Source organism: Drosophila bipectinata, chromosome XL (genome assembly GCF_030179905.1).
Source record: "Drosophila bipectinata strain 14024-0381.07 chromosome XL, DbipHiC1v2, whole genome shotgun sequence".
Lineage (NCBI taxonomy): Eukaryota > Metazoa > Arthropoda > Insecta > Diptera > Drosophilidae > Drosophila > Drosophila bipectinata.
This window is the reverse complement of record NC_091734.1, coordinates 6,959,857-6,982,037: the sequence shown is the minus strand read 5'-3', so window position 1 is coordinate 6,982,037 and position 22,181 is coordinate 6,959,857. Positions and strand designations below refer to the sequence as shown.

Sequence of the window (22,181 nt, the reverse complement as noted above, 5' to 3'; positions counted from 1 at the left end):
CTGCATCAAAAACTGGCTAACTAAAATTTTATCGATTTTTTCAAAATTTTCCAAGGGGTACCATCATAAAAATTCATCGAAAATCTTAAAAAAAATTGTTCCTCAGATTTTAATGCAGATTGATGGCGATTTTTGCTAGAATTACTACGGTTTGTGCCTTTCAAGGATAGCTTTAAAATTGAAGAAGATATGGGCTTTAATTTGGGTCATAATTCCCGATTTGAGGGTTTCCAGGACTTGAAATATCTAACCACGAAAAAAGTAATATTTTTATAGCTTCTCAAGATCATAACTCGGCTAATGGATGTCTGATCCAGGAATGGTATACCCTCCTGATTTCAGCACTTCAAGTACTTGCATTCTGCATCAAAAACTGGCAATCTAAAATTTTATAAAATTTTTTCAAATTTTTCAAGGGGTCATCATGAAAATTTATCGAAAATGGAAAAAAATTTTGTCTCTCAGTTTTTAATGCAGATTTATGGAGAATCTTTCTATAAATACGTCGGTGTATATCTTTTGAGGATCGCTTCAAAATTGACAAAGATATGATCTTCGAGAGAAGTCAAAATATAAGATTTGGGCATTTCTAGGACTTCTATAGGTAGAACATAAAAAAAGTGATATTTTCATAGCTTCTTAAGATCATAACTCAGCTTGTAAGCTTCTGATCCCAGAATGGCTTACCTTTCCGAATTTAGCACTCCGAGTACTTGCTTTCTGCATCAAAAACTGGTAAACTAAAATTTGATAGATTTTTCGAAAATTTTCCAGGGGTACCATCATAAAAATTCATCAAAAATGGCAAAAAAAATTTTTTCCCATTTTTTGATGCAGATTTGTGTGGAATCTTTCTACAATAACATCAGTGTGTCTCCTAAGAGGATATTTTAAAAATGACCAAGGATATGGCCTTCGACAGAAGTGAAAATGCCCGATCCTGGAAAGTCGAACCCATTTCCCATTGGACTTTTTTCCGATCCCCCGTAAAGTAATACACACTCTCTCTTGGGTTTATTCTTACGTATACGTTTTTTCTTTTATTATTTTCAGACTTTACTTTTCTTTGCTTAAATCTTATAGATTACAAGGAGTACAAAACACTTTGTATCTAGTTTATTGCTTTTCCTGGAACTTGTACATTTTCTAGCCGCTATATCTCTTGAATACAAGGCCGTGGGGCAGTCTCATCGTTGGCATTCCTCTGCGGATTGGGGAATAAAAATAAAAAACTCAAAATTGGGCTGAAAAACGATAAGTAAAACAAAAGGGGGGGTGCTGATTTTATACACATTACTTTATTTGCTTGACGCTTGCAATTCCATGGGGGCTTGCCGGTCGAGGCGGTTCGAGGACAAAATGCAATTGCAGACGCGCAGTTAAACTAGGAGTTTAGAATTAAACATAAACGTAATACGAGTGATTATCATAAAAATATAAAATAATAGTACAAATAAAATACAAATTGTGTAAAAAGAAAGCAGCTTCGTTTTCAAGAATCTAAAATCGAGCTCAGAATCAGGACTTTGGAGCGCAATCGATGACCGATAGTCGATCTGTATCTGTATCTGTTCGCCGATACCTCATCGCCGAAGTCTATATCTTTTAAATGCAATTCGCTGGCCTCTCCTCACTCTGCTGAATGTGCGGGGGGAAAGAAACTAAGGACTCGGAACAGGATGTAAATCAAAACGAATGGAATATGTTGAAATCATAGAGGTCGAAGAGTGCTAAGCTGCTCGCTGCTCGCTGCCATCAACCATAGATACGAATAAATAACTTGTTTAGCTTACAACTAGAACATATTGGATATTTAATACTTAGACGTAGCCTTTTACACACTCAACTCTATGTAGTTCATCCTCTGTCGGTTAGTTTACTTTAATTATAGCTACTCTCGATGAATACTTCTGTCCTGTCTGACCCCTGTCTGTGTCCGCCCATGGCGAGAGTTACTTCTTCGAACAGGGACTTGTTGAGAGGGCCCTGGAAAACCTACACCTTCAATCTATAATCGAACTGAACACCCGGACAGTGTACCGGACATTTATTTTACTTTCTCGTTAAGTATCTGCTGATTGATATTCGCTTCGGGTTGCTTTCGCTTTCTGTGCCTTAACTCTAGTTGTATGCTGATTGTAAAAAAAAAGAGTGTTCATTAAATGGAATACAAGTTAAAGCTTTGTAAAGTGGCTTTAACTTAGCGCTAGTTTGTTGGTTGCTCGACTGCTCGATCGCTCGACTCTGCTGGCCTCGCATGTGGCTTAAAGGATATGCTCTTGGAGGAAGTGTGTCACTTTATATATGTCTACGAATATATTGTTTGTTGGTTTGTTTGTTTGTTTGTTTGTTGGTTTTCTACAACTAAGAACAATATGTTTGTTTGGCCAATCGTATTCGCTACACAACAACAACAATATGCATAATGTATTATATATAAAAGGTATCAAAAAAAAAAAAAACTCACATACACGTTCTTACAAGGCATCAAGCTTTTCGCCTGTTTCTCTCGACTTGGCTTGAACTTTGAACTTACAGCTAAGTACAGCTCTATCTGATCGTTGTGCAAGCCATCTTTGTACTTATATTTATATTTAGAATACATATAGTACGGCTAGGTGACAAACTCATGGCTTATGGCTCTTATGGTTTTCTTGGCGAACTCGCTACGGGTTGTTGCCCTCTCTCATCAATCGGTTTCTGTTGTTAGGAAATTGGTTAGACGAGTACGGTTTAGTTGGGGTTTAGTTATAGTTTTAGTTTTAGTTTGAATTTAAGTTTGAGTTTGAGTTCGAGTTTAGTTTTGGGGTTTCCATGTAAATTACTCAAAAAATATTTTAGTTTACTGTAGCATGTGTTGGTTTAGAGCGTTAATTTCAGATGCTTGAGTTGAGTTGCAGTTGCTGTTGCTGTTGCTGTTGCGTTGCAGGAGACTCGCTGAGACTCTGGGATCTAGGATCTGGAATCTGGCATCGGCTGGCGTGGCGTGGCGTGTCATGGCCCGGCGTGGAGCTCATTTCAGCGACGAGTTGGCTGGCAGCGTGGCGGAGCGTTGCACATTAACAGCGTACGGCTTGTAGGATGATCGCGTCGATTGGCTGCCAATTGGGATGGTTGGCGAGTGAATGTGGATGTGGATGATAGATAGATGGTCGATGATTGGATGAGGTTAGCAGCGAGATGTAGGAAGAGATACAGAAAAAAGAGACAAATACCAATCGGGATTAGAAACAATACAATACGAAAGCCACAACTTCTTTTGGGGGTTTTTTGGGGGTCAGTCGGTTAGTAACGGAAAGCACATTGGAAACTCCGACTGCTGCAACGTTCAGGCTCGAGTCCCCGGAATCCCTGGAGCGTGGTTTACCTGGGCGATATCTTGCTGCCGTCGGTGCTGTTGTTGTTCGACGAGTTGGCCTTGTATCCACTCTTTTGGATACGCTTCAGCAGGCGGGCCACCCACAGGGACTGCTCCTCGGGCGTGGCGGCCAGCAGCAGCATGTCCCGGGCGCTGCGCGGATCGTGGTTCAGCTTGCAGGGCGCCAGCGGGTCCGTCTTGTCCACATGCTCCTTGTGGATCTTGTTGCGGCATCTGGAAGAGGTGCCACAAGAAATATAAAGTCTATCTGCCACACGGACTACACGCGGAATAGTACCTCTTGCATTCGTAAGCCGCCGGCGGCTTGAACATGTGCCACAACGGCTTCGGGCACACCTCGCAGGCCGTGGGCATGTGGTAGGTGATGTGGACGAACTCGTGACCTGGAAAAGGGAGCGGATGAGCATTGACACCCTGGGGATACACCCTGTCCTCCTACTTACCCTTGTGGACTATGGTGCCGGGGCGCTCTTCATTACTGTTGCCGTGCAGCACGCTCACGTCCAGCTGGCTCTGCTCGTCGGGGCGGTGGGAGGCGCCCTCGCCGGCGTACAGCAGCTGGAAGATGCGCGGAATCTCTTTGGCATCGGCGCGTATGACATCGCCCTGGGTGACGCTGCGCACGTGGTACACTTTGCTGGAATGGGAGGAACGCATTCAGAGTCAGGGAGAACTATCAGTGGGTGCCGTAGGCTCTACCGACCTGAGGTCCAGGATGAGCACGGCGTCCGTGGTGTTGTGCTTGTCGATGTCCGAGTTGTAGAATATTATCTTCCGCGAGGAGACGATGACGTACTGGCGCTTCCAGCCGTGGCCGCGCCTCCTGTTCTGCTTGTTGGGAACGCTCAGCCATCCCTCGAAGACCGAGTCCTGTGTGAGGGAGAGCAGAGAGGAGTGCTACAGATTCCCAGTGGGGGTTTACGGGGCAGCAGGAGCATGTGTGTGGGTTCGGGTGTGGGTGTGGGTGTGGGCGAGGGTTTGAGTGTGAGTCTGTGTTTGTGTGTTCGGACGCAGCGGCTATTCTCACCTGGCTATCCTCGGGATCGTTGTCGGCGGAGGAGAGCGACGCCGTCTCGTTGAGCTTGCTCTGCAGGTTCTCGATTTCCGTGGCCTTGCAGTCGATCTCCATGATCATCTTCTGCTTGAGCTGCTGCTCCTCGGCGTACACCTGCTGCAGGTCCTGGTGCTTCAGCAGCAGCTGGTTGAACTTGTCGCGCTCCTGCGATAGCTCCTGCTGTAGCCGGCGCATCTCCTTCTCCTTCTTGCGCAGCTCGGCGGTGGAACGGGCCTTGTTCTTTTGCTCTGTGGAATGGCGATGGGGAAAATGGTTAAGGCTTCCGAGGATATGGAGAGAATACTTACTGGGCTGGTCGGAGTCCCGGCGATTCATCACCTCGGCCAGCTTGTTGACTGCCACCTGCTTGAGCAGCACCTCGTTCTTGCACTTCTCCATCAGCTTGGCGATCTCCTCGTCCTTGCTGCCGCACAGCTGCGACAGCTCCTCCTGCTGCTTCTTGTGCTGCTGGACCAGGTCCTCGCACTCGGCGCTCTTCTGGCTGAGCTTCTTGTGCAGCTCCGCCTCTGCCTCCTTGAGCGTGACCAGGGAGGCCTCCTTGGAGTTGATCTCGTTGCGGTGCTTCATCACAAAGTCCTTCAGCTCCAGCTCCTTGATCGTCTTCTCCTTCTCCAGGTCGGCCACCGTCTCCTCGGCAATCGACCGGGCCAGGGCTTCGGAATCGGCGCGAGCCACTGCCACTTGGACTTGGTGCTTGAGCGAGACGCGCTCCTCCTCGAGATCCTCGATCTTGGACAGCCGCTCGGCGCTCTCCTCGCGGTTCTCGTTCGCCTGGGTCTTGTAGAGGCGCGAGAAGCACTGCTCTGCCTCCAATTGGGCCTGCAGCTCCCGGTTGTTGGCCAGCGCCTCGTGGTGGGTGCTCTTCAGCTGGCCGAGATCCTCCTCGAACCGCCGCTTGGCCTCCCGCTGGGCCGCCAGCTCCTTTTGCAGCTGGTTCTCGCGGGAACGCAAATGAGCCACCTCCGAGCTGTGCAGACTGAGCTCCGAGAGCAGGGCGTTTCGTTTGCTGTGCTCCTGGTCCAGCTGGGACTGGAGGGCGGCCACCTTCTCCGACTCCTGGCGGCACTCGCCCTCGAGCTTCTGGAGACGCAGCTGGATCTGGCGGTAGTCCACCGACAGCATGCTCAGCTGCCGTTCCTTCTCCTGCGAGTGCTGGTCGGCCTTGATGCGGGCCGACTTCTCCTCGTTGAGCTTAGACTGGACGGCCTTGACCACCTGGAGGTTGGCTTCCTCGCGGGAAACGAGGCGCGACTTCTCTGTCTCTTGGTGGGCCTTCACCTCCTGCTGGTAGCGTCCCTGGGCTGCCTTCAGCTCGAAGTCCAGGCTGGCTTGGGCCTTCTCCAAGTCGCTGATCTTCTCCAGCAACGCCCGGTTGTCCTCCTGGGCCTTCTGTTCCCGGCTCAGCGTCCGCTCGATGTCGTTGGACAGCGTCTGCATCTTGTTTTCGGCCTCCTTGTGCAGTTCCTTCAGCTGCGACCGCAGGTTCTTCTCCTGGACCACCTGAGCCTGCAGCTCGGCGTTCTCCTGGCCCAGCTCCTCCTTGTGCTTCTGGAGCGTGTCGATCATCTCGACCATGTCGCGCACCTTCTCCTCCTGCGACTTGAGCGTGAATCCCAGCTCGGCGTTCTGCTTCTTCAGCTTTTGCGTGTTCTCCGTCTCGCCCTTATAGCTCTGCTCCATTTCCGCCAGCTGCTTTTCCAGGGAGACGACCTTCTCGTTGATGTTCAGGTCGCGCGCCCTCGTCTTCTGCTCATTCTCCAGGTTGCGTTGCGTCTCCACCAGCAGCGCCTCGGTCTTCTTGCGCAGCTCGATCTCCTGCTCGACCTTCTGCATTGCCACCTGGAAGGAGGAACACAAAGTGTCAGTGGTGCTATTGCTTCCTAACCTAGATCATCACTTACCTTGTAGTTGTGCTGGCGCAGGGCCAAGTCCTTCTCGTACTCGGCGGCAATCCTCTGCAGTTCCGCCTCCCGCTTGGTGCTCAGTTCGATCTGCTGCCTCAGTCCGGCGTCCTGCTGCTCCAGGGCTTCCGCCCGGCCCCGCTCCCGCTCCAGCAGAGCCTCCAGGCGCTTCAGCTCGTTGGAGTTCGACGGGCGGTGGCGGTGGTTGTGGCTATGGCCGTGGTTGTTGCTCCCCGCCGTCCCGCTGTTCGCAGTGTTCGATTCCTTTGATTCCGCATCCACCGTGTCGCTGGAGAGCAGCTGGTAGTCTCCGGTGTAGGTGAACCCGATGAAGGGCAGATGGTTGCCGTCGAAGCCCTTCGGCACCGGAAAGACCTCCTCCGGCTTCTCGTCCCGCTCAATGTCCTCAAAGTTCCGGGTGTCATCATCGGACGACAGTTCCGGCACCACGGGCGGCACACTTTCGCGGATGTTGTCGAAGGACCAGGTGTCGTTGCGGAAGAAGGGGTGCGCCTTGATGTCCTCGATGCCGTAGCGCCCTAACCGCTGCGTCCTGTCCGTCAGGAAGGCGCGGATCAGAGACTTGGCCTGCTCGCTTATCTCCACCTCGGGTGGGAAGCTAAGCGAGTTCTTGTGGTCCATGATCTTCCCGTATGTGCCCACCAGGGAATCCGCGTAGAACGGGGTCTCGCCGAAAAGCATCTCGTACAGGAAGATGCCCACCGACCACCAGTCGCACTCGCGTCCGTACTCGTTGTCCACGCCCTGGGACTGCAGGACCTCGGGGCTGATGTAGTCGGGCGTGCCCACGGCGTTGCTGGACACCACCTGCCCGTTGGCACTCATGCGCATGCAGGTGCCGAAGTCGGCCAGTTTCAGGTGGCCGTACCTGTCCAGGAGCATGTTGTCCGGCTTGACGTCACGGTGCACGAAGCCCATGTTGTGGATGGTGTCCAGGGCCAGGACCACTTCCATCGTGTAGAAAATGGCCCACTTCTCTGGTATCTCGTAGTCGCCCATCAGGGACACTATGTCGCCGCCAGGCATGAAGTCCATCACCATGTACAGGTATTTGTGGTCCTGGAAGGCAAAGTGCAGCTGGACGATCCACTCCGAGTTGGCGTGTGCCATGATGTGGCGCTCCTCCCAGAAGAAGGCCGAGTCCGGGCGCTTCATCATCTCGAACTTGGAGAGCCGCTTCATGGCGTACACCTGGCTGGAGGACTTGTGCCGCACCAGCTGCACCTCTCCGAAGGCTCCGGCGCCGATCAGCTTGATGAAGTCGAAGTCCTCCACATTCATGCGCAGCTGGTTGATTCGCTGGGCGAGGGGTTTATCTGGAACAGGGTTGGGAATTAACGCCGAGCTCGAAGTAGGAGCGGGTGGAACTCACATTTGTTGGCATACTGCTCGATGTTCTTGAGACGCCGCAGGGAGTCGTGGTCGCAGTCGTGGACCAAAGCCGAGACCGTGTCCAGCAAGCAGTCCACGTTGCAGATGCTGGTCGGATCGCGCATCTCGCGCTCCAGCGTATTCGCCCTGTGAATGGATAGCATATGTATGATGTATAGTCACCACCGGAAGGCCTAAACACTCGAGTTCTAGAATTCTAGACAGTTGAATAGGAACCCTTGGAGCAAATCATCTGGCCGGATTCCTTCATTGTTTACTTGCGATGAGTGCTTGACGGATCAACTGCTCTTCCGCCGCCCGGCATGCGAATTGTTGGCATAAACAAACAAACGCCAGCCGTGGCAACCGGAGACCGAAGCCGGGGGATTACTCATGAGCTTGTAAACACACATCGAGCACCCCACTCCACTTCAGTTGCGGTCCAACTGACGGCACTCTTGCTCACCATTAGGGACTTGTTATTCTTTTCGGATTAGCCAAACTTAATTGGCCATGATGGAGGAGGAGTGGCCCAAATCTTTGTGTTTATGCACCTCGAGTTTTATATTGTTTTGTTTCTTTGGGTTTTACGACCAAAAACAGCCCACAAATGGAAGAAATAGGCCAGCAGTGTAGCCAGGAAAGGGTGTTCGGTGAGGATATCAGATTATCATAAGCTAGGTAGTTAGCCTAGGCTGCTAGTCATTCAAGCATCGCTCTTCCCCCACTCGGACAATGTAAACAAAGGCTGCGTCAGTGCGACACCATAGCTGTCGAAATTTCATTGAGTGCCGAGCTGGCGGTGACTCAGAGGCGACTCCGATTGCTGGGCGGGCTTTGTTCCGTGCCACTATAGATACGGAATGGCAGACCGCTGGGCGGGAGAGGCCGGGTGGCAGATGCAACCATACAGCCCGCCATTGAGGGCTCCTAGAGGAGCAGAGGGAGCTCTGATAAGCTCCGTGGAAAGAATGCAAGCCGTTTGTGTCACTGATACGCGATGCAGCCCCCCTCCGCGCTAATGAGCAGCTGTGGTCGCCAACCGCCCCGCTTTTCTGAATGAAAACACCTTCCGGCCCTCTCCACTCACCCAAATAGAAACCACTGGACATGTGCCAGATAGTGGGCTCCGGGCGTGTTTACCTTTCGTGCACAATATTCTAAATAATTGCGAATTTTCCGAGCATTAGTCAGGGGGGACTGCAATGTCGAAAATGGAAGCAAATTATTCCCAAAATCGTTGACCCACCAGACCGTGCAAAGGCCTTTGCCATAAGTGATTCTTTTTTGGGGATTTGAGAAGGAAGGTTCAAGGCTATAACTAGCTAGAAGGAGGAGCCGAGTCATTAGATCTAAGATTCCCAAACGGTTCGATCCGATCCGAATCCGAAGCCGTTGACAGGCAGGCAGTCGGCGCTAAAAATTGATACTAAAAGGTGTTTGAATTGTTGTGATTTCATCATCGCCACTTACGGCCTGACAGAAAAGCCAAAAACAAAGTGCAGTCGACGGGTAATAGCAAAGGCAGCCAGCAACAACAACAACAACAACAAAACAAACAACTTGGGAAAGTGGAATTTTCAAAAATGCTGCGGTGGATTTTTTGTAGCTCTACACTCGAAAAAAAAGATTACTGAGAATTATAGAATCAGATATAAATAAAGTATTCATGCCACGTAGAGATGTGGGCTTCTCCCCTTAAGTTTCATTCAAAATGGTATACAGTTTTTTTTCACTGTGTAGCAACTGACTTTTTTTTTTGGCAATGGCAACATAATTATGAACAACAACAATAATAATACATAATAACAGCAGCAGCAGCAGCAGTGGCAGCAGCGGCAGTGGCAGCGGCTCCGACGACAACATTATCGTCACCTAGAGACAATATAATTTTCAATTTAATTTATACAACGTCGCCAAAATGAGCTGGCTAACTTGAACAAATTGAAAGCTTCAAGCTGGGACTTTGAATTCGGGTCTCTGTGTTTCAGCCAGGCGCTGGGAGAAGGGGAGGCGGCTCCTGCCCGGGCTAATGGCGTTAAATTCTGCGTTGCGAGATCCACTTTGCACAATATTTATTCTAATTAATTTGGCGCATCCCATGGCACAAAGCACAAAGAATCCCCCAACTGCGATTTACGACCCGCAACAAATGCGCATTGCAATTGGCCGTTTTGCAGCGTTTATTGGTATTGTTGGTACGCAAATACTTCACTGGCAGCCGGGAGGCAGTAGCCCGTCCCGGCAGCAGCCCGTTCCTGCTCACCTATTTATATGCTTAGAACAGATATTCGACCAGTGCCTGGCACTACGCTAATGGGCAATAAAACTAAAGAATTTATATGTCGTGCTGGCTGATGAGGTGTATTATAGCTCAGGAGGAGCAACGTACCGTTCCGGCTCGCTTTGGTGGAGGGCGGCGGGCAACAGCCATGGCCACATGCCCTGTCTATCTACTGCCCACAAAATGAACTGCTGAACTGCAAGATGCACGCACCGTATAACGCACGAAACGGATCGGAAGGCCTGCTGCAACTGACAACTGCAACAGCATCAGGCATCAGTTGGTTAAAGCAAACAGCAGCCGGCCCGCTTCAGTTCAGTTCGCTTCAGTTTGGTTTGGTTACAAATTTTAATGCGAAAATGGCAAATTTATTATAAAGTCGCCCCCCGTTTTGTTCACTCGCTTGTCAATTTGATTGCCGCGCTGTCGCTTTGAACATGAGATATGGAAGGTGTTTGCCAGCGGTGTATTACGTTTTGATTTGTTTTGCTTCAGCTTCGGCTATGGCTATGGCTTTGGCTTTGGCTTGCGCTTGCGTTTAGTTCATTTTTTCAGCAATTCCAGCACAACATCAAGCACAGCATCAGGCACAGAGACGAGACAGCTAGAGATCTCACAGATCGCACGTATCTGTGGCTGCCATTCGGGTGACAATTAATTGAGTGTAGCCAGTGGCAGTCGCCTTTTGGCTACTGGCTATTGAGCACGAGAACGATCACGATCACTCACCGACGCCGCCTTTCCACATCCATGGCTAAGACCTTCCAGTCCCAGTGGGCATGCAAAAGTGATCCTTTCCGGAGTGCACGGATGCCAACGCTCTGCAATACAATTGAGATTGTTTAGAAAGAGTAACCTGCTTGTGTGGACGTCTTTTTTACCTAGTTTTCGCTTTCCTGCAAAGTCCAGAAGATATCCTTGCGCTTTCAGCTACTCCGAAACGGCAGGAATCCAACTGGTTGTCTGCGGAAGTCTAGCTCTGGCCAGCTAGGAGCAAGTTTCCCTGTTGGTTGGCAGCCTTATCCGCAACTACTACTGTGTACTGGTCGATGGGTGTTCTTCGAAAGCCCTGAAAGTGTATGGTAGTGCCGTCATTCCAGCCAACGCTGTTGAAAACCCATTTACCTGCCAGGAGTTAAGGCCCGATCCGAGTTGAATTGGAAAATGTTAATTGGAATGGGTCTGAGGAGGCACGCGTCTAGCGTCCGCCTGTGCTTTTCGTTGTTGTTTTTGTTGGTGTGCAAGCGATGAGGTCACGAGCGTCGTTTGTTTTTTGTTTGCTAACTGCTGCTGTCAAAGCACTTCCCCTCGGCGCTGGCTTCTATCTGGAGCTGGAGTGCCGCCAACGCCACATGCGGACGCACCCGAGCACCCGGGAGTTCCCAGGTGTTCCCAGCGGCCCTAGATTCCCCAGATATTTGGCAGGGGCTTTTGCGTGGTGGTATTGGATGTCCGTCCGTTTCCCCGGCAAGATCTGCGAAAGAAGACGATGCGCCGATTAAGGTGGACTCTCTTCGTGTTTGTAAACAGAGAAGGCGCCGCCGCAGCCCTTGGCTCTCGCCAAATGGAATCCGCTTGGCCTGCCTCGGATTCTTCAGGATGCAACAGTTTGTTCACACACACACACGCACACACATACGCACACGCCAGCACACTCGTCATGTACAAGATATCAGCCCCAGTTAACGGGGCGGGGACTCGGGCGGCAGCTGCCAACTGTCTACTTAGCTTTTTTTGCTAGTCTTTAGGTTTTTTTCCTGTCTTTAGCTTGGAAATTTCGACGATTCTTCTCTGCACAGACACACACACACACCTAGCTAGCAAACGTAGCAAATGCTACAACAACAATAACAAGGCGAACACACCGACGTGCGTCACTCGCTTGGCGACGTTTCAAGGGTTCGGGGGGGGTGGGCAGTCGGTTTGGCGGTCGGTGGCGACTGGCCGCCCAATTTATAATGTCCAGTTCCGGCCGCGGCAGGTCGCAGAGGAAAGCAAAATAAAGTTTGGGAAAAAAACACTTTTTCGGCCTGTCAAAAATCCACCAATTGGTGTGGCCAGGTGTATCTTTGAAAATAACCGCCTCTACAAATGGCCGACATAGTGCTGGTAAACGCGAGGTCATTTGCAAGTGTTGCCAATGACCAACACAAAAAAAGAGTGTTAAAAGTGTTCGGAAATTAACACAATTCCAGTGAATGGCAAATTATACTTTTCGCCGTGTGAAGCCGCATTTCTTATTCGTTTACCACTTTTGCTGAATTTTAACAACTAAAGATGTCAAAGGCCCATCCCCCAGAGTTGAAAAAGTGAGTCGATTAACGTAAAGCTAGAATTAGACTCAGTATCATTTAATTAAACGGATTTCAGGTACATGGACAAGCGCATGATGCTGAAGCTGAACGGCGGACGCGCCGTCACCGGCATTTTACGGGGATTCGATCCGTTCATGAACGTGGTCCTGGACGATACCGTGGAGGAGTGCAAGGACAACACCAAGAACAACATTGGCATGGTGGTAAGACGGAAACTGTTTGTTTCTGGTAAAAACCCAGTCTCTAATATTCGTTTTTTCCCCTGGAAGGTAATCCGCGGCAACAGCATTGTCATGGTGGAGGCACTGGACAGAGTTTAGCAGCAGCTTCGGATCATCAAGTCTTTATCTTATAGTGTAGTGTTAAGCTTCTGAAAATATGCATTCTCTGTAACGTCTTTCACACGACAAAGCTATAAATTTTCTGTAAAGTTTCTGAAAATAAGTTATTTTACTCAAGGGGTATGTCTACATATTACTAATGGTGCTTTATTTTAATCTAATGCATTCATTCTGTAGTAATTTCTTGAAGAACGATGTCTCAGTTCTGAAGCGAGGTTTTCGATGCTACTGTTGATTCGCAAGAATACTATCTACTTCATTATAGTCTAATAGTCTTGAGATAGTCTTGGCTAAGGCTAAGATAACATTGGCTAAGAATTGGGTGAACCAAGTTTGGGGTTTTTTCCCTGGAAGGTGGAGGAATGGACAGAGTTTATCAGCATCCTCGGATCATCAAGCTATTATCTGATAGTGTAGTGGAGCATATACTCTAGAACCAAGAGTGTTTTATCCGAAAGAATCAGCTCTGAATCGAGGACTTCGATGCTATGTTGATTCGCAAGAATACTGGCTGCTTCCTTGATATTCTTATCTCATAAACAGACTTGATCTCAATATTTGGAGGGCGCGCTACATTGACTCGGTCTTTGGGTGAACATATCAGAACCAGAATGATTAAGATCCAATACTTAGCTCCTTTAAGCTTTTCCACAAAGCCCTATGGCTCGAAAGGCCGGAAGATATGCAAATTAAAGTGAATTGCCACATCAAATACAAGTTTGTACTTTTCAGATATAAAACTTCAACCACCTGTTTCTCTATCCCTCAATCTTGTACTATCTCCCACTAGGCTACAAATCCTAGTTTATCCATGAATTCCCAATTTACACACTCGCCGGAGTTTACGCTTTTTATAGACTTTTGTGATTGGGTTTTATTTTCTCATCTCTCTCGTGCAAACAAAAAACGCTTACAGTAGAAGTCTAAAAAATGGTATTTTAGATTTCAAACAGGCAGCGGTCCATTTACTTGGAAATTACAAGGGTGCCAGTCTGCTTGGCGGCGTCACGCTGCTTGGCAACGATCTGGTTGGCGATGCGATCCAAGTCACGCTGGCCGATGGAGCTCAGCTTGCGTCCGCCGTCCGGGTGCTTCTCCACCAGACGGGCGTGCTCGAGAGCCTGCAGGGCTTTGCGGGCAGCACCATCGGCGGCGCGGCAGAAGTGCGAGGGGTGGACACCGTTGCGCTTGCGTCCGCCGTAGATTTTGGTGATGGAGCCAACACCGGCTGGGCTGCGGTGGTACAGATGGCGCAGGATCGAGGCGCAACGCACATAGAACCAGTCGGGATCGTAGGGGGCCAGCTCCTTGAATTTGGCGGTCTTGATGATGTCCATCTGGTCGGGCACCTTCAACTTGCCAGTCCTTTGTACCAGAATTGGGGATAAACAAAAAACAAATCGAGTGAGGTTAGGTAACCCAATGAGTTATTATTCTACTCACTTCTTCAGGAAGACGGCAACAGCCTTGGTAACCGCGTGCTGGTCAATATCCTTTACTGTGACTCCTGGCATCTGTAAGATTGAACAAACAACGTGATAAACATTTCGAAATCATTGCAAATTCGCTAAAAACACGTTGAGTTCAAAACTCTTTCGTGCGCAGGCACACGACACACACACATCCACACACACAAGACAACAAAACTGCGAATCCACGCTGATTCGACGTCAACTAAGTTTTCTGTGCATTGGCACGATGGACAGGCTCGTTGGCGAGCTCATTATATGATGGGACGGCTTAAGCCAGCACACTCATTCAATTTCATTCATTTAAAACATAAAAAAAATAATAATTCACAAAAAGAAAATCGGGCACAACCTTTCTCGTTAAAGTCAACCGGAAAAAAGAACAAGGCGCGTGAAGTTGGCTGCGCTTACTAGTATCGCGGCGCTGCCACCTGTTCCAAATATGGCGAGTGCTGCCACCCCTACATGTGCTAAAATATATCGATATCATATCGCAAAAATGCCACCTTCCAAACATCGAAGCATGTGCTAAAATCATCAATGACAAAACTCTGGTTACACTAAAGTATGGAAAAACATGTCGCGATGTTTTCCTATTAGGCGAGGGTAAGAAACAAGTTGGAGGGTGCTAACCGCCTACAGAGTGAATTAACAAGACATTCGAGAAAACGGTCCTAGTTTCGCCCACCTGGAAAACACTATCTTCAGTTGAGTGGAACTTCACCTGATAAACTCTTCCAAGTGTGTGCCGCAAAAGGCCAACTCCGCTGAAAGGCCAATTCAGATCCATGCCGCATGGACATCAGTCGCCCGATATGACATAGTCATTTCTAATTGAGGAAGAAATAAACACGCACAGAAAAGCCACAAGGATTTGGATTAGACGCATCGTGGATTTTCGTTTGCCTGCTGGAGATGGCTACAATTTTTTTCGCAGAGCCCGAGCTGGTAATCGGTCACGGCCGCAGGGTGCTTTTCGTGAACCCCGACGACCTTCAGCTATTTAAGGAGATCGAACTACCTCCCGACTTGGCCACCTGTGGTCTCAAGGTCGCCGATTCCAAGGAGCAGCATTGCCAGCATGAGCAACAGGATGTGGCAGCTGCTGGCAGTGCCAAGCAGCCGAGCAATACAGCAACCACATCTGCTTCCAAGGCCAAGGAAATCGAGGTAACCATTCAAAATGTCAGCTACTCGCCGGACCGCCAGTTGCTGGCCATCACCACAACAGGGGGACAGAAGGCCCTGCTCCTTTACCGCTCCCGCATGGAGAACGCTCGCTTGCTCTCGGTTCGGCCCCTGGCTCGCGCTTCCAGTGCCCTGCGCTTCTGCAGTGACGGGAGCTCTGTTTTGGTTACGGACAAAACAGGGGACTGCTACCAGTACGACTGTGTCGAGGTGGAGGCCGCCCCACGTCTTCTTCTGGGCCACCTGAGCGTCGTTTTTGATATTTTGTGGACGGACGACCAGCAGCACATTATCACCTGTGACCGGGATGACAAAATTCGGGTCACCAACTACCCCGCCACCTTTGACATTCACAGCTACTGTTTGGGCCATAAGGAGTTCGTCTCCGGCTTGGCACTGCTCACAGAGCAGCACATCGTGTCTGCGTCGGGGGACAAAACATTGCGAGTTTGGAACTTCATTGAGGGAAAGGAGCTGTTGGTACACGAACTGCCGGCGCCAGCGGTGCGGCTAGAGGTCCAGCAGTTGGAGCCAGAGAAAGTTTACCAGGTGGCCGTGCTCCTCTATGACCACGTGGACGCCGTGGCTATCTACCGGCTGGAACGGAGTAGTGGGGATAACTGGGCCATTACGACCACCACAGTGGTGCGTGCCGAAGCCGGCTCGTGGAACATTTGCAACTTTACTTTAACCGGCAACCGGGTGTATGTAACCGGAGCCGAGAATGAATGCTTGGCCATAAAGGCATACGACATTAGTAGTGGCGAAACATCTACCAGCGTTCCTGACGGTTGGGTCAAGATGGTACTTGAGGGTTTGGGAGCACAGGGAGTCGCCTTTCTTCCCGAGGACCTCTCTGTTTGGTTTAAGAAGCGCTTCGACAATGTCAGCGATTACTTGGAGCGCAAGAAGCGGCGCATAGAGGAGCAGCAGCAGCAAAAGTGCGGCTAGAGGAGACCCCTACCTAAAAAAATCATCCAACTCTATCTTTACATAGCATTTAATTAGCATATGGAAAAGCAACGGACTATGTATGACAGCGCTCTGTTCTGTGGACATAATATATATATCTGTGTATGTGTGTAAATGTTTGATGGGTAATTCTATGGGGGATCTTAGACGGGCTTGTAGTCCAGCTTGCTTTCCAGCTTCTTGTTGTCCGACACCTTGCGCACAGCCTTCATGAAGTCCTCCTGGATCACGTACTCTCGCTCAGCGCTGTTGGAAGTAAAAAATAAACTCTTTAGCGAATGGAATTCCTGACGGAGTCTCGGGTTGCTTACCGAATAGCAAAGAGACCAGCCTCAGTGCAAACGTTTCGCAAATCAGCGCCGTTGAAGTTGTCAGAAAGCTTCACAATGGCTTCGTAGTCGATTTCACCATGCTTGGCAATCTTGAGAGCGTGGATTTTAAGGATTTCCAGCCTGCAAAGGGGTCACATAAGGTAATCTATGGCTCAGAGGTTTGTAGATTCCTTTGGGTCTTACCTGGCTTGCTCATTGGGCAAGGGAATCTCGATTTTTCGGTCCAAGCGGCCGGGACGCAGCAGGGCAGGATCCAGAGTGTCTGGACGATTCGTGGCCATGATCATCTTAACCTGGCCAAGTGAATCAAAGCCATCCATCTGGTTGAGGAGCTCCATCAGTGTGCGCTGGATCTCGCGATCAGCAGAAGTACCCTCGGAGAAACGACGACCGCCAATAGCGTCAATTTCGTCCATGAATATGATGCAGGGCTGGTGGTCACGAGCGTAGTTGAACATCTCGCGAATCAAGCGGGCACTTTCGCCGATGTATTTGTCGACAATGGCCGAGGACACGACCTTTAGGAAGTTGGCATCCAGCTGTGAGGCAACGGCACGGGCTAGAAGTGTTTTTCCAGTGCCGGGAGGGCCGTACAAAAGACAACCCTTGGGTGGTGTGATACCGACGCGCAGGAATAGCTCGGGATTCAAAAGCGGCAGCTCGATGACTTCGCGCAACTCGCGAATCTGCTCGGTGAGACCACCAATGGCGGAGTAGGTAACATCGCCAGGGTCTTCGTGCGACATATTGTATACCAAGGGATCAACTTCGCGAGGGAGGTACCGCATAATGGTCAGCGTGGTCATGTCAAGGGCCACACGTGTACCAGACTTCAGTTTTGCCTTGTCCAGCTGTCGGCGGCATCCCACCACGTAGCGGGGGCCATTGGTGGCCTTCACAATGACTAATAGATAGAGATAGAACAATAATGTAGCATTGAAGAGATCTTTCTGAGGATAATTCTTACACTTGTCCTCAGTGAGTTGTTTGAGAACTTCTCCGACGATTTGTCCCACGCTTTGCAGCGCCTTCAAGTCGTTCTCGGACTTGTCGTACAGCTTAGTCAGTTCCTTGATCTCCTCGCGTTCTATAAAGAGTTATATATTAAATTCAGATCCGAAGAACTGGTAACCGGGTGGGACTTGCTTTCTTTCAACCGTCCCTCGATTTCCTTGTGCTCCAGCAGCTTCTTCCTGTAGTCGGAAAAGGCCTTCACCCGCAAATTGTCGGGAAGAGGTGTCGCAGTCACGGTCATTTTTTTTTTATTTGAGTTGTTTTTACTCTTTACGCAGAACGATTAAACAAATAAATTCTGTGGCAAAATTTCGTGAGTTGCAGTTTTGCTTGGCTAGTGTGACCAAAACAAACGATTGTTAAAATCCGCTTCGATAAAATCGCAATTTTTTTTGGTATTTTCGGTATTTTTTGGGGAGCTTTGTTTTGAATTTGGGGCCGAAGATTGTGTGGAATAATCTTCTGATTATGTATAGCCTGCGCCTTCTGAGGAAACTGCGCCGAGTGCCTCCTATCAATGGCTTCCGGGAATTTGCTAGCCAGCACAAGCGTCGTCCCCAGCTGGGTGCCCTGTCCCCAGATCGCCTGGAGGAATTGAGAACGAGTTTCGTTGAGGGCCGGCAGGAGCTCAGTGCCTCCGACTGGCAGGAGGTGAGGCAATCGCTGCTTAAAACCTACAAGCACATCGGCGAGCACAACGTGGACGTCGTCATCCTGGGTGTGTGTAGTGGCCCGGGTCAACTCTCTCTGGCCAAGAACTACGTTGAGTTCCTGCGAAGTCAGGGGACACAACCGAACGCTGCTTCCCTGGGCCGTCTTCTAAGGGTCTACAATGCCGCATACCATGAAAGACTACTAAGCGATGTGGAGCAGGACGAGGTTTTAAAGATATGCGATTCCCTGCAGAAGAATCACGAAACTTTGGACGCGACCAGCTGCGAGAACATAATCCATGGTCTGGTTACCACCAAGGATCACTGGAGACGGGCGGCGCCTCTTCTGGAGATGATGAAGGTAACCAGTTCGCCCAGCATAGCTGCCTATAGCGCAATATCCGAAAAAGCATTCTCGGAAGAAGACCTGGACAAACAGGAGGATCCTCTTTCTTGGCGGCTTTTAGAGGAAATGGCGCAGGAGAAAAAGCCCCCAAAATGCGAGGTTTATCTTGCTTTAATAAACCGCCTAGCAAAGGAACCGGCTTTGGTTGCAGCACAGCTGAATCGTCTGTTGAACTTCCTCGAGCGCCACGAGATTCTTGTGAGCAGGCGCGTAGCTGATAGGTTACTGGAGCTTGGCCAACAACTGCCTCAGTCCCTTCAAGTGTCAGCCACTCGCCTGGTACCACCTGGAAAGTGCGAGTCTTGCCAGCAGCACTTTCAGCCGGTGGCCATCAGCGATGAGCAGTTCCGCATGTTAAGCGAGAGTTTTCTAGAGCGCGTGCTCATCCGCAGCGACGTCTTCCAGCGTTCTACGCCCATGGAGGTGGCTAGATTCAAAAAGTACGTGGACCGAACCGCCCCTTACGACTGCGTAATCGATGGCCTTAATGTTGCCTACTCCACGGGCACCAAGAAGTCGCCCCAGCAGCTGGCGAAGCTGGTTGCTACTGTGGTCAGCCACTTTCGGGAGCAGAACAAGCGTGTCCTCGTCCTAGGACGGGAGCACATGCGCAATTGGTGCAAGCAGTCGATGCACTACGTCCAAAAAAATGCTAGTCTCTTTTTGACCAACAATTTGTGAGTTTATTGATCGGCAGATATGAGAGAATGGCTGTGATTTCCGTCGTCTGTTTCAGGTCCCATGATGATCCCTTCCTGCTCTACGCCACTCTTAAAAGCGGCGCGGATACAGACTTCTTCTCCAGGGATTTGATGAGGAGTCATGCCTTCCACCTGGGCCCCGAGATGAAGCCCATTTTCAGACGGTGGCAGCAACAGCATCAGTTCTCACTGGTCACCCAGACCAAAACGGGCAAGCTCATAGTCAAGGAACCTATACGCCACCGATTGGAAGCACATCAAGTCTCCGACACCTGGCATGTCCCCTTTTGCGAGGTTTACACCCCGCATCCCCCGGAAAGCTTTGAAGTGCCCACAAACTGGCTGTGTCTGAAGTTGAATGGACCAACCAATGAAGAGAAGTCAACGAAAGAGACGCAGTAGCTTTCCAAACAAATTATAGTTTATTTCTACTCGAACTTAGTACCAAAGAGTTACAAATAAATCGGAGAACCGCCAGGGAGCTGCCCTAGGGAATTGCACGTATGTATGTCAGATCACTTCCTAGTCACAGTCGTAGCGGGTGCACTTCTCGAAAGCCCCCAAGCTTTGGGGCTGAGGCTTCTTGCGACGACGCTCGTACATCAGCTTCTTCTCGGCAGCGCACATTAAACGCCTCTTGATGTGATTATCCATCTCAAAGTCCATGTCCACCGGCTTGCACACCTCGTTGGGATCCCTGGTGGCTGCAGAGTCAAGAGCCTTAATAATCAAGGAAAGTAGGGCGTGGGCCAGGCGGTGGCACACATCGTACTCGATGGCATCCTGACTGGTGTAGTATATGGCCGACTGTGAGGTGGGCTGCACGCCGATGGCCAGCAGAATGTTGCAGAAGATGCCGCGTTGCATGCGGGCGTAGGGGTCCACCAGCTGCGGAGGAATCCTCATGGTGGTGGCCAAGTGAGCGATGAACTTGGCGAACTTCTTGATCAGCACGTTGAGATACTGCGTGCGGCACTGGCGCTCCAGCTTGGTCAGCATGTTGTAGTATAGCTCCTGCTTGCGCTTCAGGAAGTCCTCCTTGCGTCGCTCCTTGGTCTTGTTGTTCTTCAAGATTTCCTCCAGTTGCCTGTCGTGGAGATAAGGGGAGATAGGGGCTACATACCTTATTCAATGAATTTTTTACTAACTCGGTTGTGATGGCGTTATATTTTCCAAGCATACGCTTGATCCGCTTGGCGCGAAGCTTAGGGTCGTACACATCCTTGAACTGCTCGTAGTTGTCCAGGAGCGTGTGTATCTTGGGCTTGGACAAGGCCACGTCGTACGGCTTTACCTTGGGTGGCATAGCTGGCTGATAAGCCATCCGCTTTACATACGACTGTAGCTTGGCCAAGTTTTCCTCCTGCCGCTTCTTAACGTTCTCCTCCGCGCACACATCAGGGTCCTCCTCCTCAGGCAGCGAGCTGGTCGACGTAGGCAACGGCTCGTCCCAGTCGGAAACGTTTGAGCTAGCCATGGCTGGCGAACTTGCGAATCACGCACTCAATGGCACTGCCAATTTAAACGAATCGGAATTTAGCCAGGGATCTCAAGGGTTCGCGGAGAGGTTTGGGTCGAGAAATACAGTTTGAATGAAAACACCGAAATTGTCTTTTTTTTAAATACAAAAATCGAGAGCACTGACAATTTTAAACTGGAAGCGTTGGAGAACGTCTAACACTGCTTGTGAAATGTTCCGTACCCGGTTCCAAATAAGTCTGGCATTCGTTGACTGACCGACTAGATGAGTCTCAAACTCTAGGCCTACTTTGGCTGTAAATATTTCATCAGCACAAACGTAGAGTAAGATTTTTCGATATAAGGACTGAACACTTCTTGTTTTAATGGAGTAACGATACAAAATTTTTATTGGATACATTTTTTACATATCTGGGACGCAGAAAATATCTTATCTTACAATTAAATAGGCAACGTTTGATAACATACAGGAAATTTTGCACAATTAAGATTCGTTCTGGACAGAGCGTTCCAAAGCGAATGTATACTCCTCAGCCAGCTCGTCCATGGACATTTGACGTGTTAGCAGCGCCAGAATGCTGTCCACTTGCATTTGGGTGCTGGCGTAGCTATCCTTGCCGGCCAATTCGGGCGCCAGCTCGAAGGGAATGTCCTGCAGGTAGTTGACGGGTCCTTGGGTACCTCCAGGCAATTTCGCAGGTGACTGTCCGGCCCTTGGGCCAAGCATTGGATACGGTAGAGCACCATAGCCCGCTGGTGGCATGGGCGGGTACATGCTAGGAGCAAGAGGATTCGGGTTCACGCCAGGTTTACGCTCCACGATAACAAAATCATCGCCGACGCTGGTGCCGGGTCTTGGACCGTCTATGGGTCCCTGGATGGGTTCCTCTGTTGGGGTTTCCGCAGGCTTCCGCTTCCCAAATATAGAAAACATTGCACAAGTGGGTCCTTTTTCCTATTTAATAATTATGTGTGAATCAACAACAATTGCGTCTTCTAACTAGAAATTAGAGATGGGACAATGTCACTAGAGATGTACTTTTTCCGGGATTCTACCAATCTGGCAACCGCATAAAATACCAGACTGTCTGTTTCAAATTCCAAGCGAAGTGCGGCGTGGGTGCAGTCGACAGTTATATCAGCTTTATTATAAAGTTTTCTCTCTCAAAGTGCAATACTGGTCTCTAGCGATTGTGGCGTACCACAAACTCCTTAAACTGGAACAAGAAATGCAAACGTTGTATCGGTTGTATTTAATTAATTTCAAAACTTGTCGAAAA

The 22,181-nt window shown here is 49.7% G+C and overlaps 8 protein-coding genes across 12 annotated transcripts; 3 read left to right on the top strand and 5 right to left on the bottom strand.

The window, feature by feature from the left end:
- Positions 1-1,279: 1,279 nt before the first annotated feature.
- On the bottom strand, positions 1,280-12,116 carry Rok (Rho kinase). 5 transcript variants are annotated; one of them, XM_017237446.3, is made up of 13 exons: positions 11,845-12,115; positions 11,157-11,505; positions 10,913-11,100; positions 10,761-10,852; positions 7,749-7,894; positions 6,356-7,692; positions 4,742-6,293; positions 4,407-4,681; positions 4,083-4,276; positions 3,823-4,016; positions 3,657-3,762; positions 3,368-3,592; positions 1,280-3,098 (listed from the first exon to the last, which is right to left on the bottom strand). In XM_017237446.3, the coding sequence occupies exons 4-13, from the start codon at positions 10,781-10,783 to the stop codon at positions 3,014-3,016; spliced, it is 4,137 nt and encodes a 1,378-aa protein (XP_017092935.1). In that variant the 5' UTR covers positions 10,784-10,852; positions 10,913-11,100; positions 11,157-11,505; positions 11,845-12,115; the 3' UTR covers positions 1,280-3,013. The 5 variants fall into 5 exon arrangements, with proteins under 5 accessions (XP_017092935.1, XP_017092934.1, XP_017092936.1 ...); XM_017237445.3 differs by having other exon boundaries at positions 11,897-12,115; XM_017237447.3 differs by having other exon boundaries at positions 4,083-4,249; positions 11,897-12,115.
- Positions 12,117-12,182: 66 nt separating this feature from the next.
- On the top strand, positions 12,183-12,790 carry SNRPG (small nuclear ribonucleoprotein G). Its single transcript, XM_017237458.3, has 3 exons — positions 12,183-12,340; positions 12,402-12,549; positions 12,616-12,790. Exons 1-3 carry the CDS (start codon positions 12,309-12,311, stop codon positions 12,664-12,666), a joined length of 231 nt encoding a protein of 76 aa, XP_017092947.1. The 5' UTR covers positions 12,183-12,308; the 3' UTR covers positions 12,667-12,790.
- A 738-nt stretch (positions 12,791-13,528) lies between these two features.
- RpS19a (Ribosomal protein S19a) lies at positions 13,529-14,592 on the bottom strand. Its single transcript, XM_017237456.3, has 3 exons — positions 14,509-14,592; positions 14,131-14,201; positions 13,529-14,052 (listed from the first exon to the last, which is right to left on the bottom strand). Exons 2-3 carry the CDS (start codon positions 14,199-14,201, stop codon positions 13,653-13,655), a joined length of 471 nt encoding a protein of 156 aa, XP_017092945.1. The 5' UTR covers positions 14,509-14,592; the 3' UTR covers positions 13,529-13,652.
- A 104-nt stretch (positions 14,593-14,696) lies between these two features.
- On the top strand, positions 14,697-16,431 carry wuho (tRNA (guanine-N(7)-)-methyltransferase non-catalytic subunit wuho). The gene has a single exon (XM_017237452.3). The coding sequence runs from the start codon at positions 15,072-15,074 to the stop codon at positions 16,293-16,295; it is 1,224 nt and encodes a 407-aa protein (XP_017092941.1). The 5' UTR covers positions 14,697-15,071; the 3' UTR covers positions 16,296-16,431.
- On the bottom strand, positions 16,329-18,017 carry Rpt4 (Regulatory particle triple-A ATPase 4). Its single transcript, XM_017237453.3, has 5 exons — positions 17,795-18,017; positions 17,616-17,735; positions 16,832-17,552; positions 16,628-16,768; positions 16,329-16,562 (listed from the first exon to the last, which is right to left on the bottom strand). The coding sequence occupies exons 1-5, from the start codon at positions 17,901-17,903 to the stop codon at positions 16,460-16,462; spliced, it is 1,194 nt and encodes a 397-aa protein (XP_017092942.1). The 5' UTR covers positions 17,904-18,017; the 3' UTR covers positions 16,329-16,459.
- Positions 18,018-18,074: 57 nt separating this feature from the next.
- mldr (mitochondrial ribonuclease P catalytic subunit) lies at positions 18,075-19,917 on the top strand. The gene is made up of 2 exons (XM_017237451.3): positions 18,075-19,398; positions 19,458-19,917. The coding sequence occupies exons 1-2, from the start codon at positions 18,131-18,133 to the stop codon at positions 19,822-19,824; spliced, it is 1,635 nt and encodes a 544-aa protein (XP_017092940.2). The 5' UTR covers positions 18,075-18,130; the 3' UTR covers positions 19,825-19,917.
- On the bottom strand, positions 19,826-21,146 carry LOC108122733 (uncharacterized). The gene is made up of 2 exons (XM_017237454.3): positions 20,571-21,146; positions 19,826-20,509 (listed from the first exon to the last, which is right to left on the bottom strand). The coding sequence occupies exons 1-2, from the start codon at positions 20,897-20,899 to the stop codon at positions 19,945-19,947; spliced, it is 894 nt and encodes a 297-aa protein (XP_017092943.1). The 5' UTR covers positions 20,900-21,146; the 3' UTR covers positions 19,826-19,944.
- Positions 21,147-21,265: 119 nt separating this feature from the next.
- LOC108122736 (uncharacterized) lies at positions 21,266-21,928 on the bottom strand. The gene has a single exon (XM_017237457.3). The coding sequence runs from the start codon at positions 21,833-21,835 to the stop codon at positions 21,386-21,388; it is 450 nt and encodes a 149-aa protein (XP_017092946.2). The 5' UTR covers positions 21,836-21,928; the 3' UTR covers positions 21,266-21,385.
- Between the last annotated feature and the right edge of the window lie 253 nt (positions 21,929-22,181).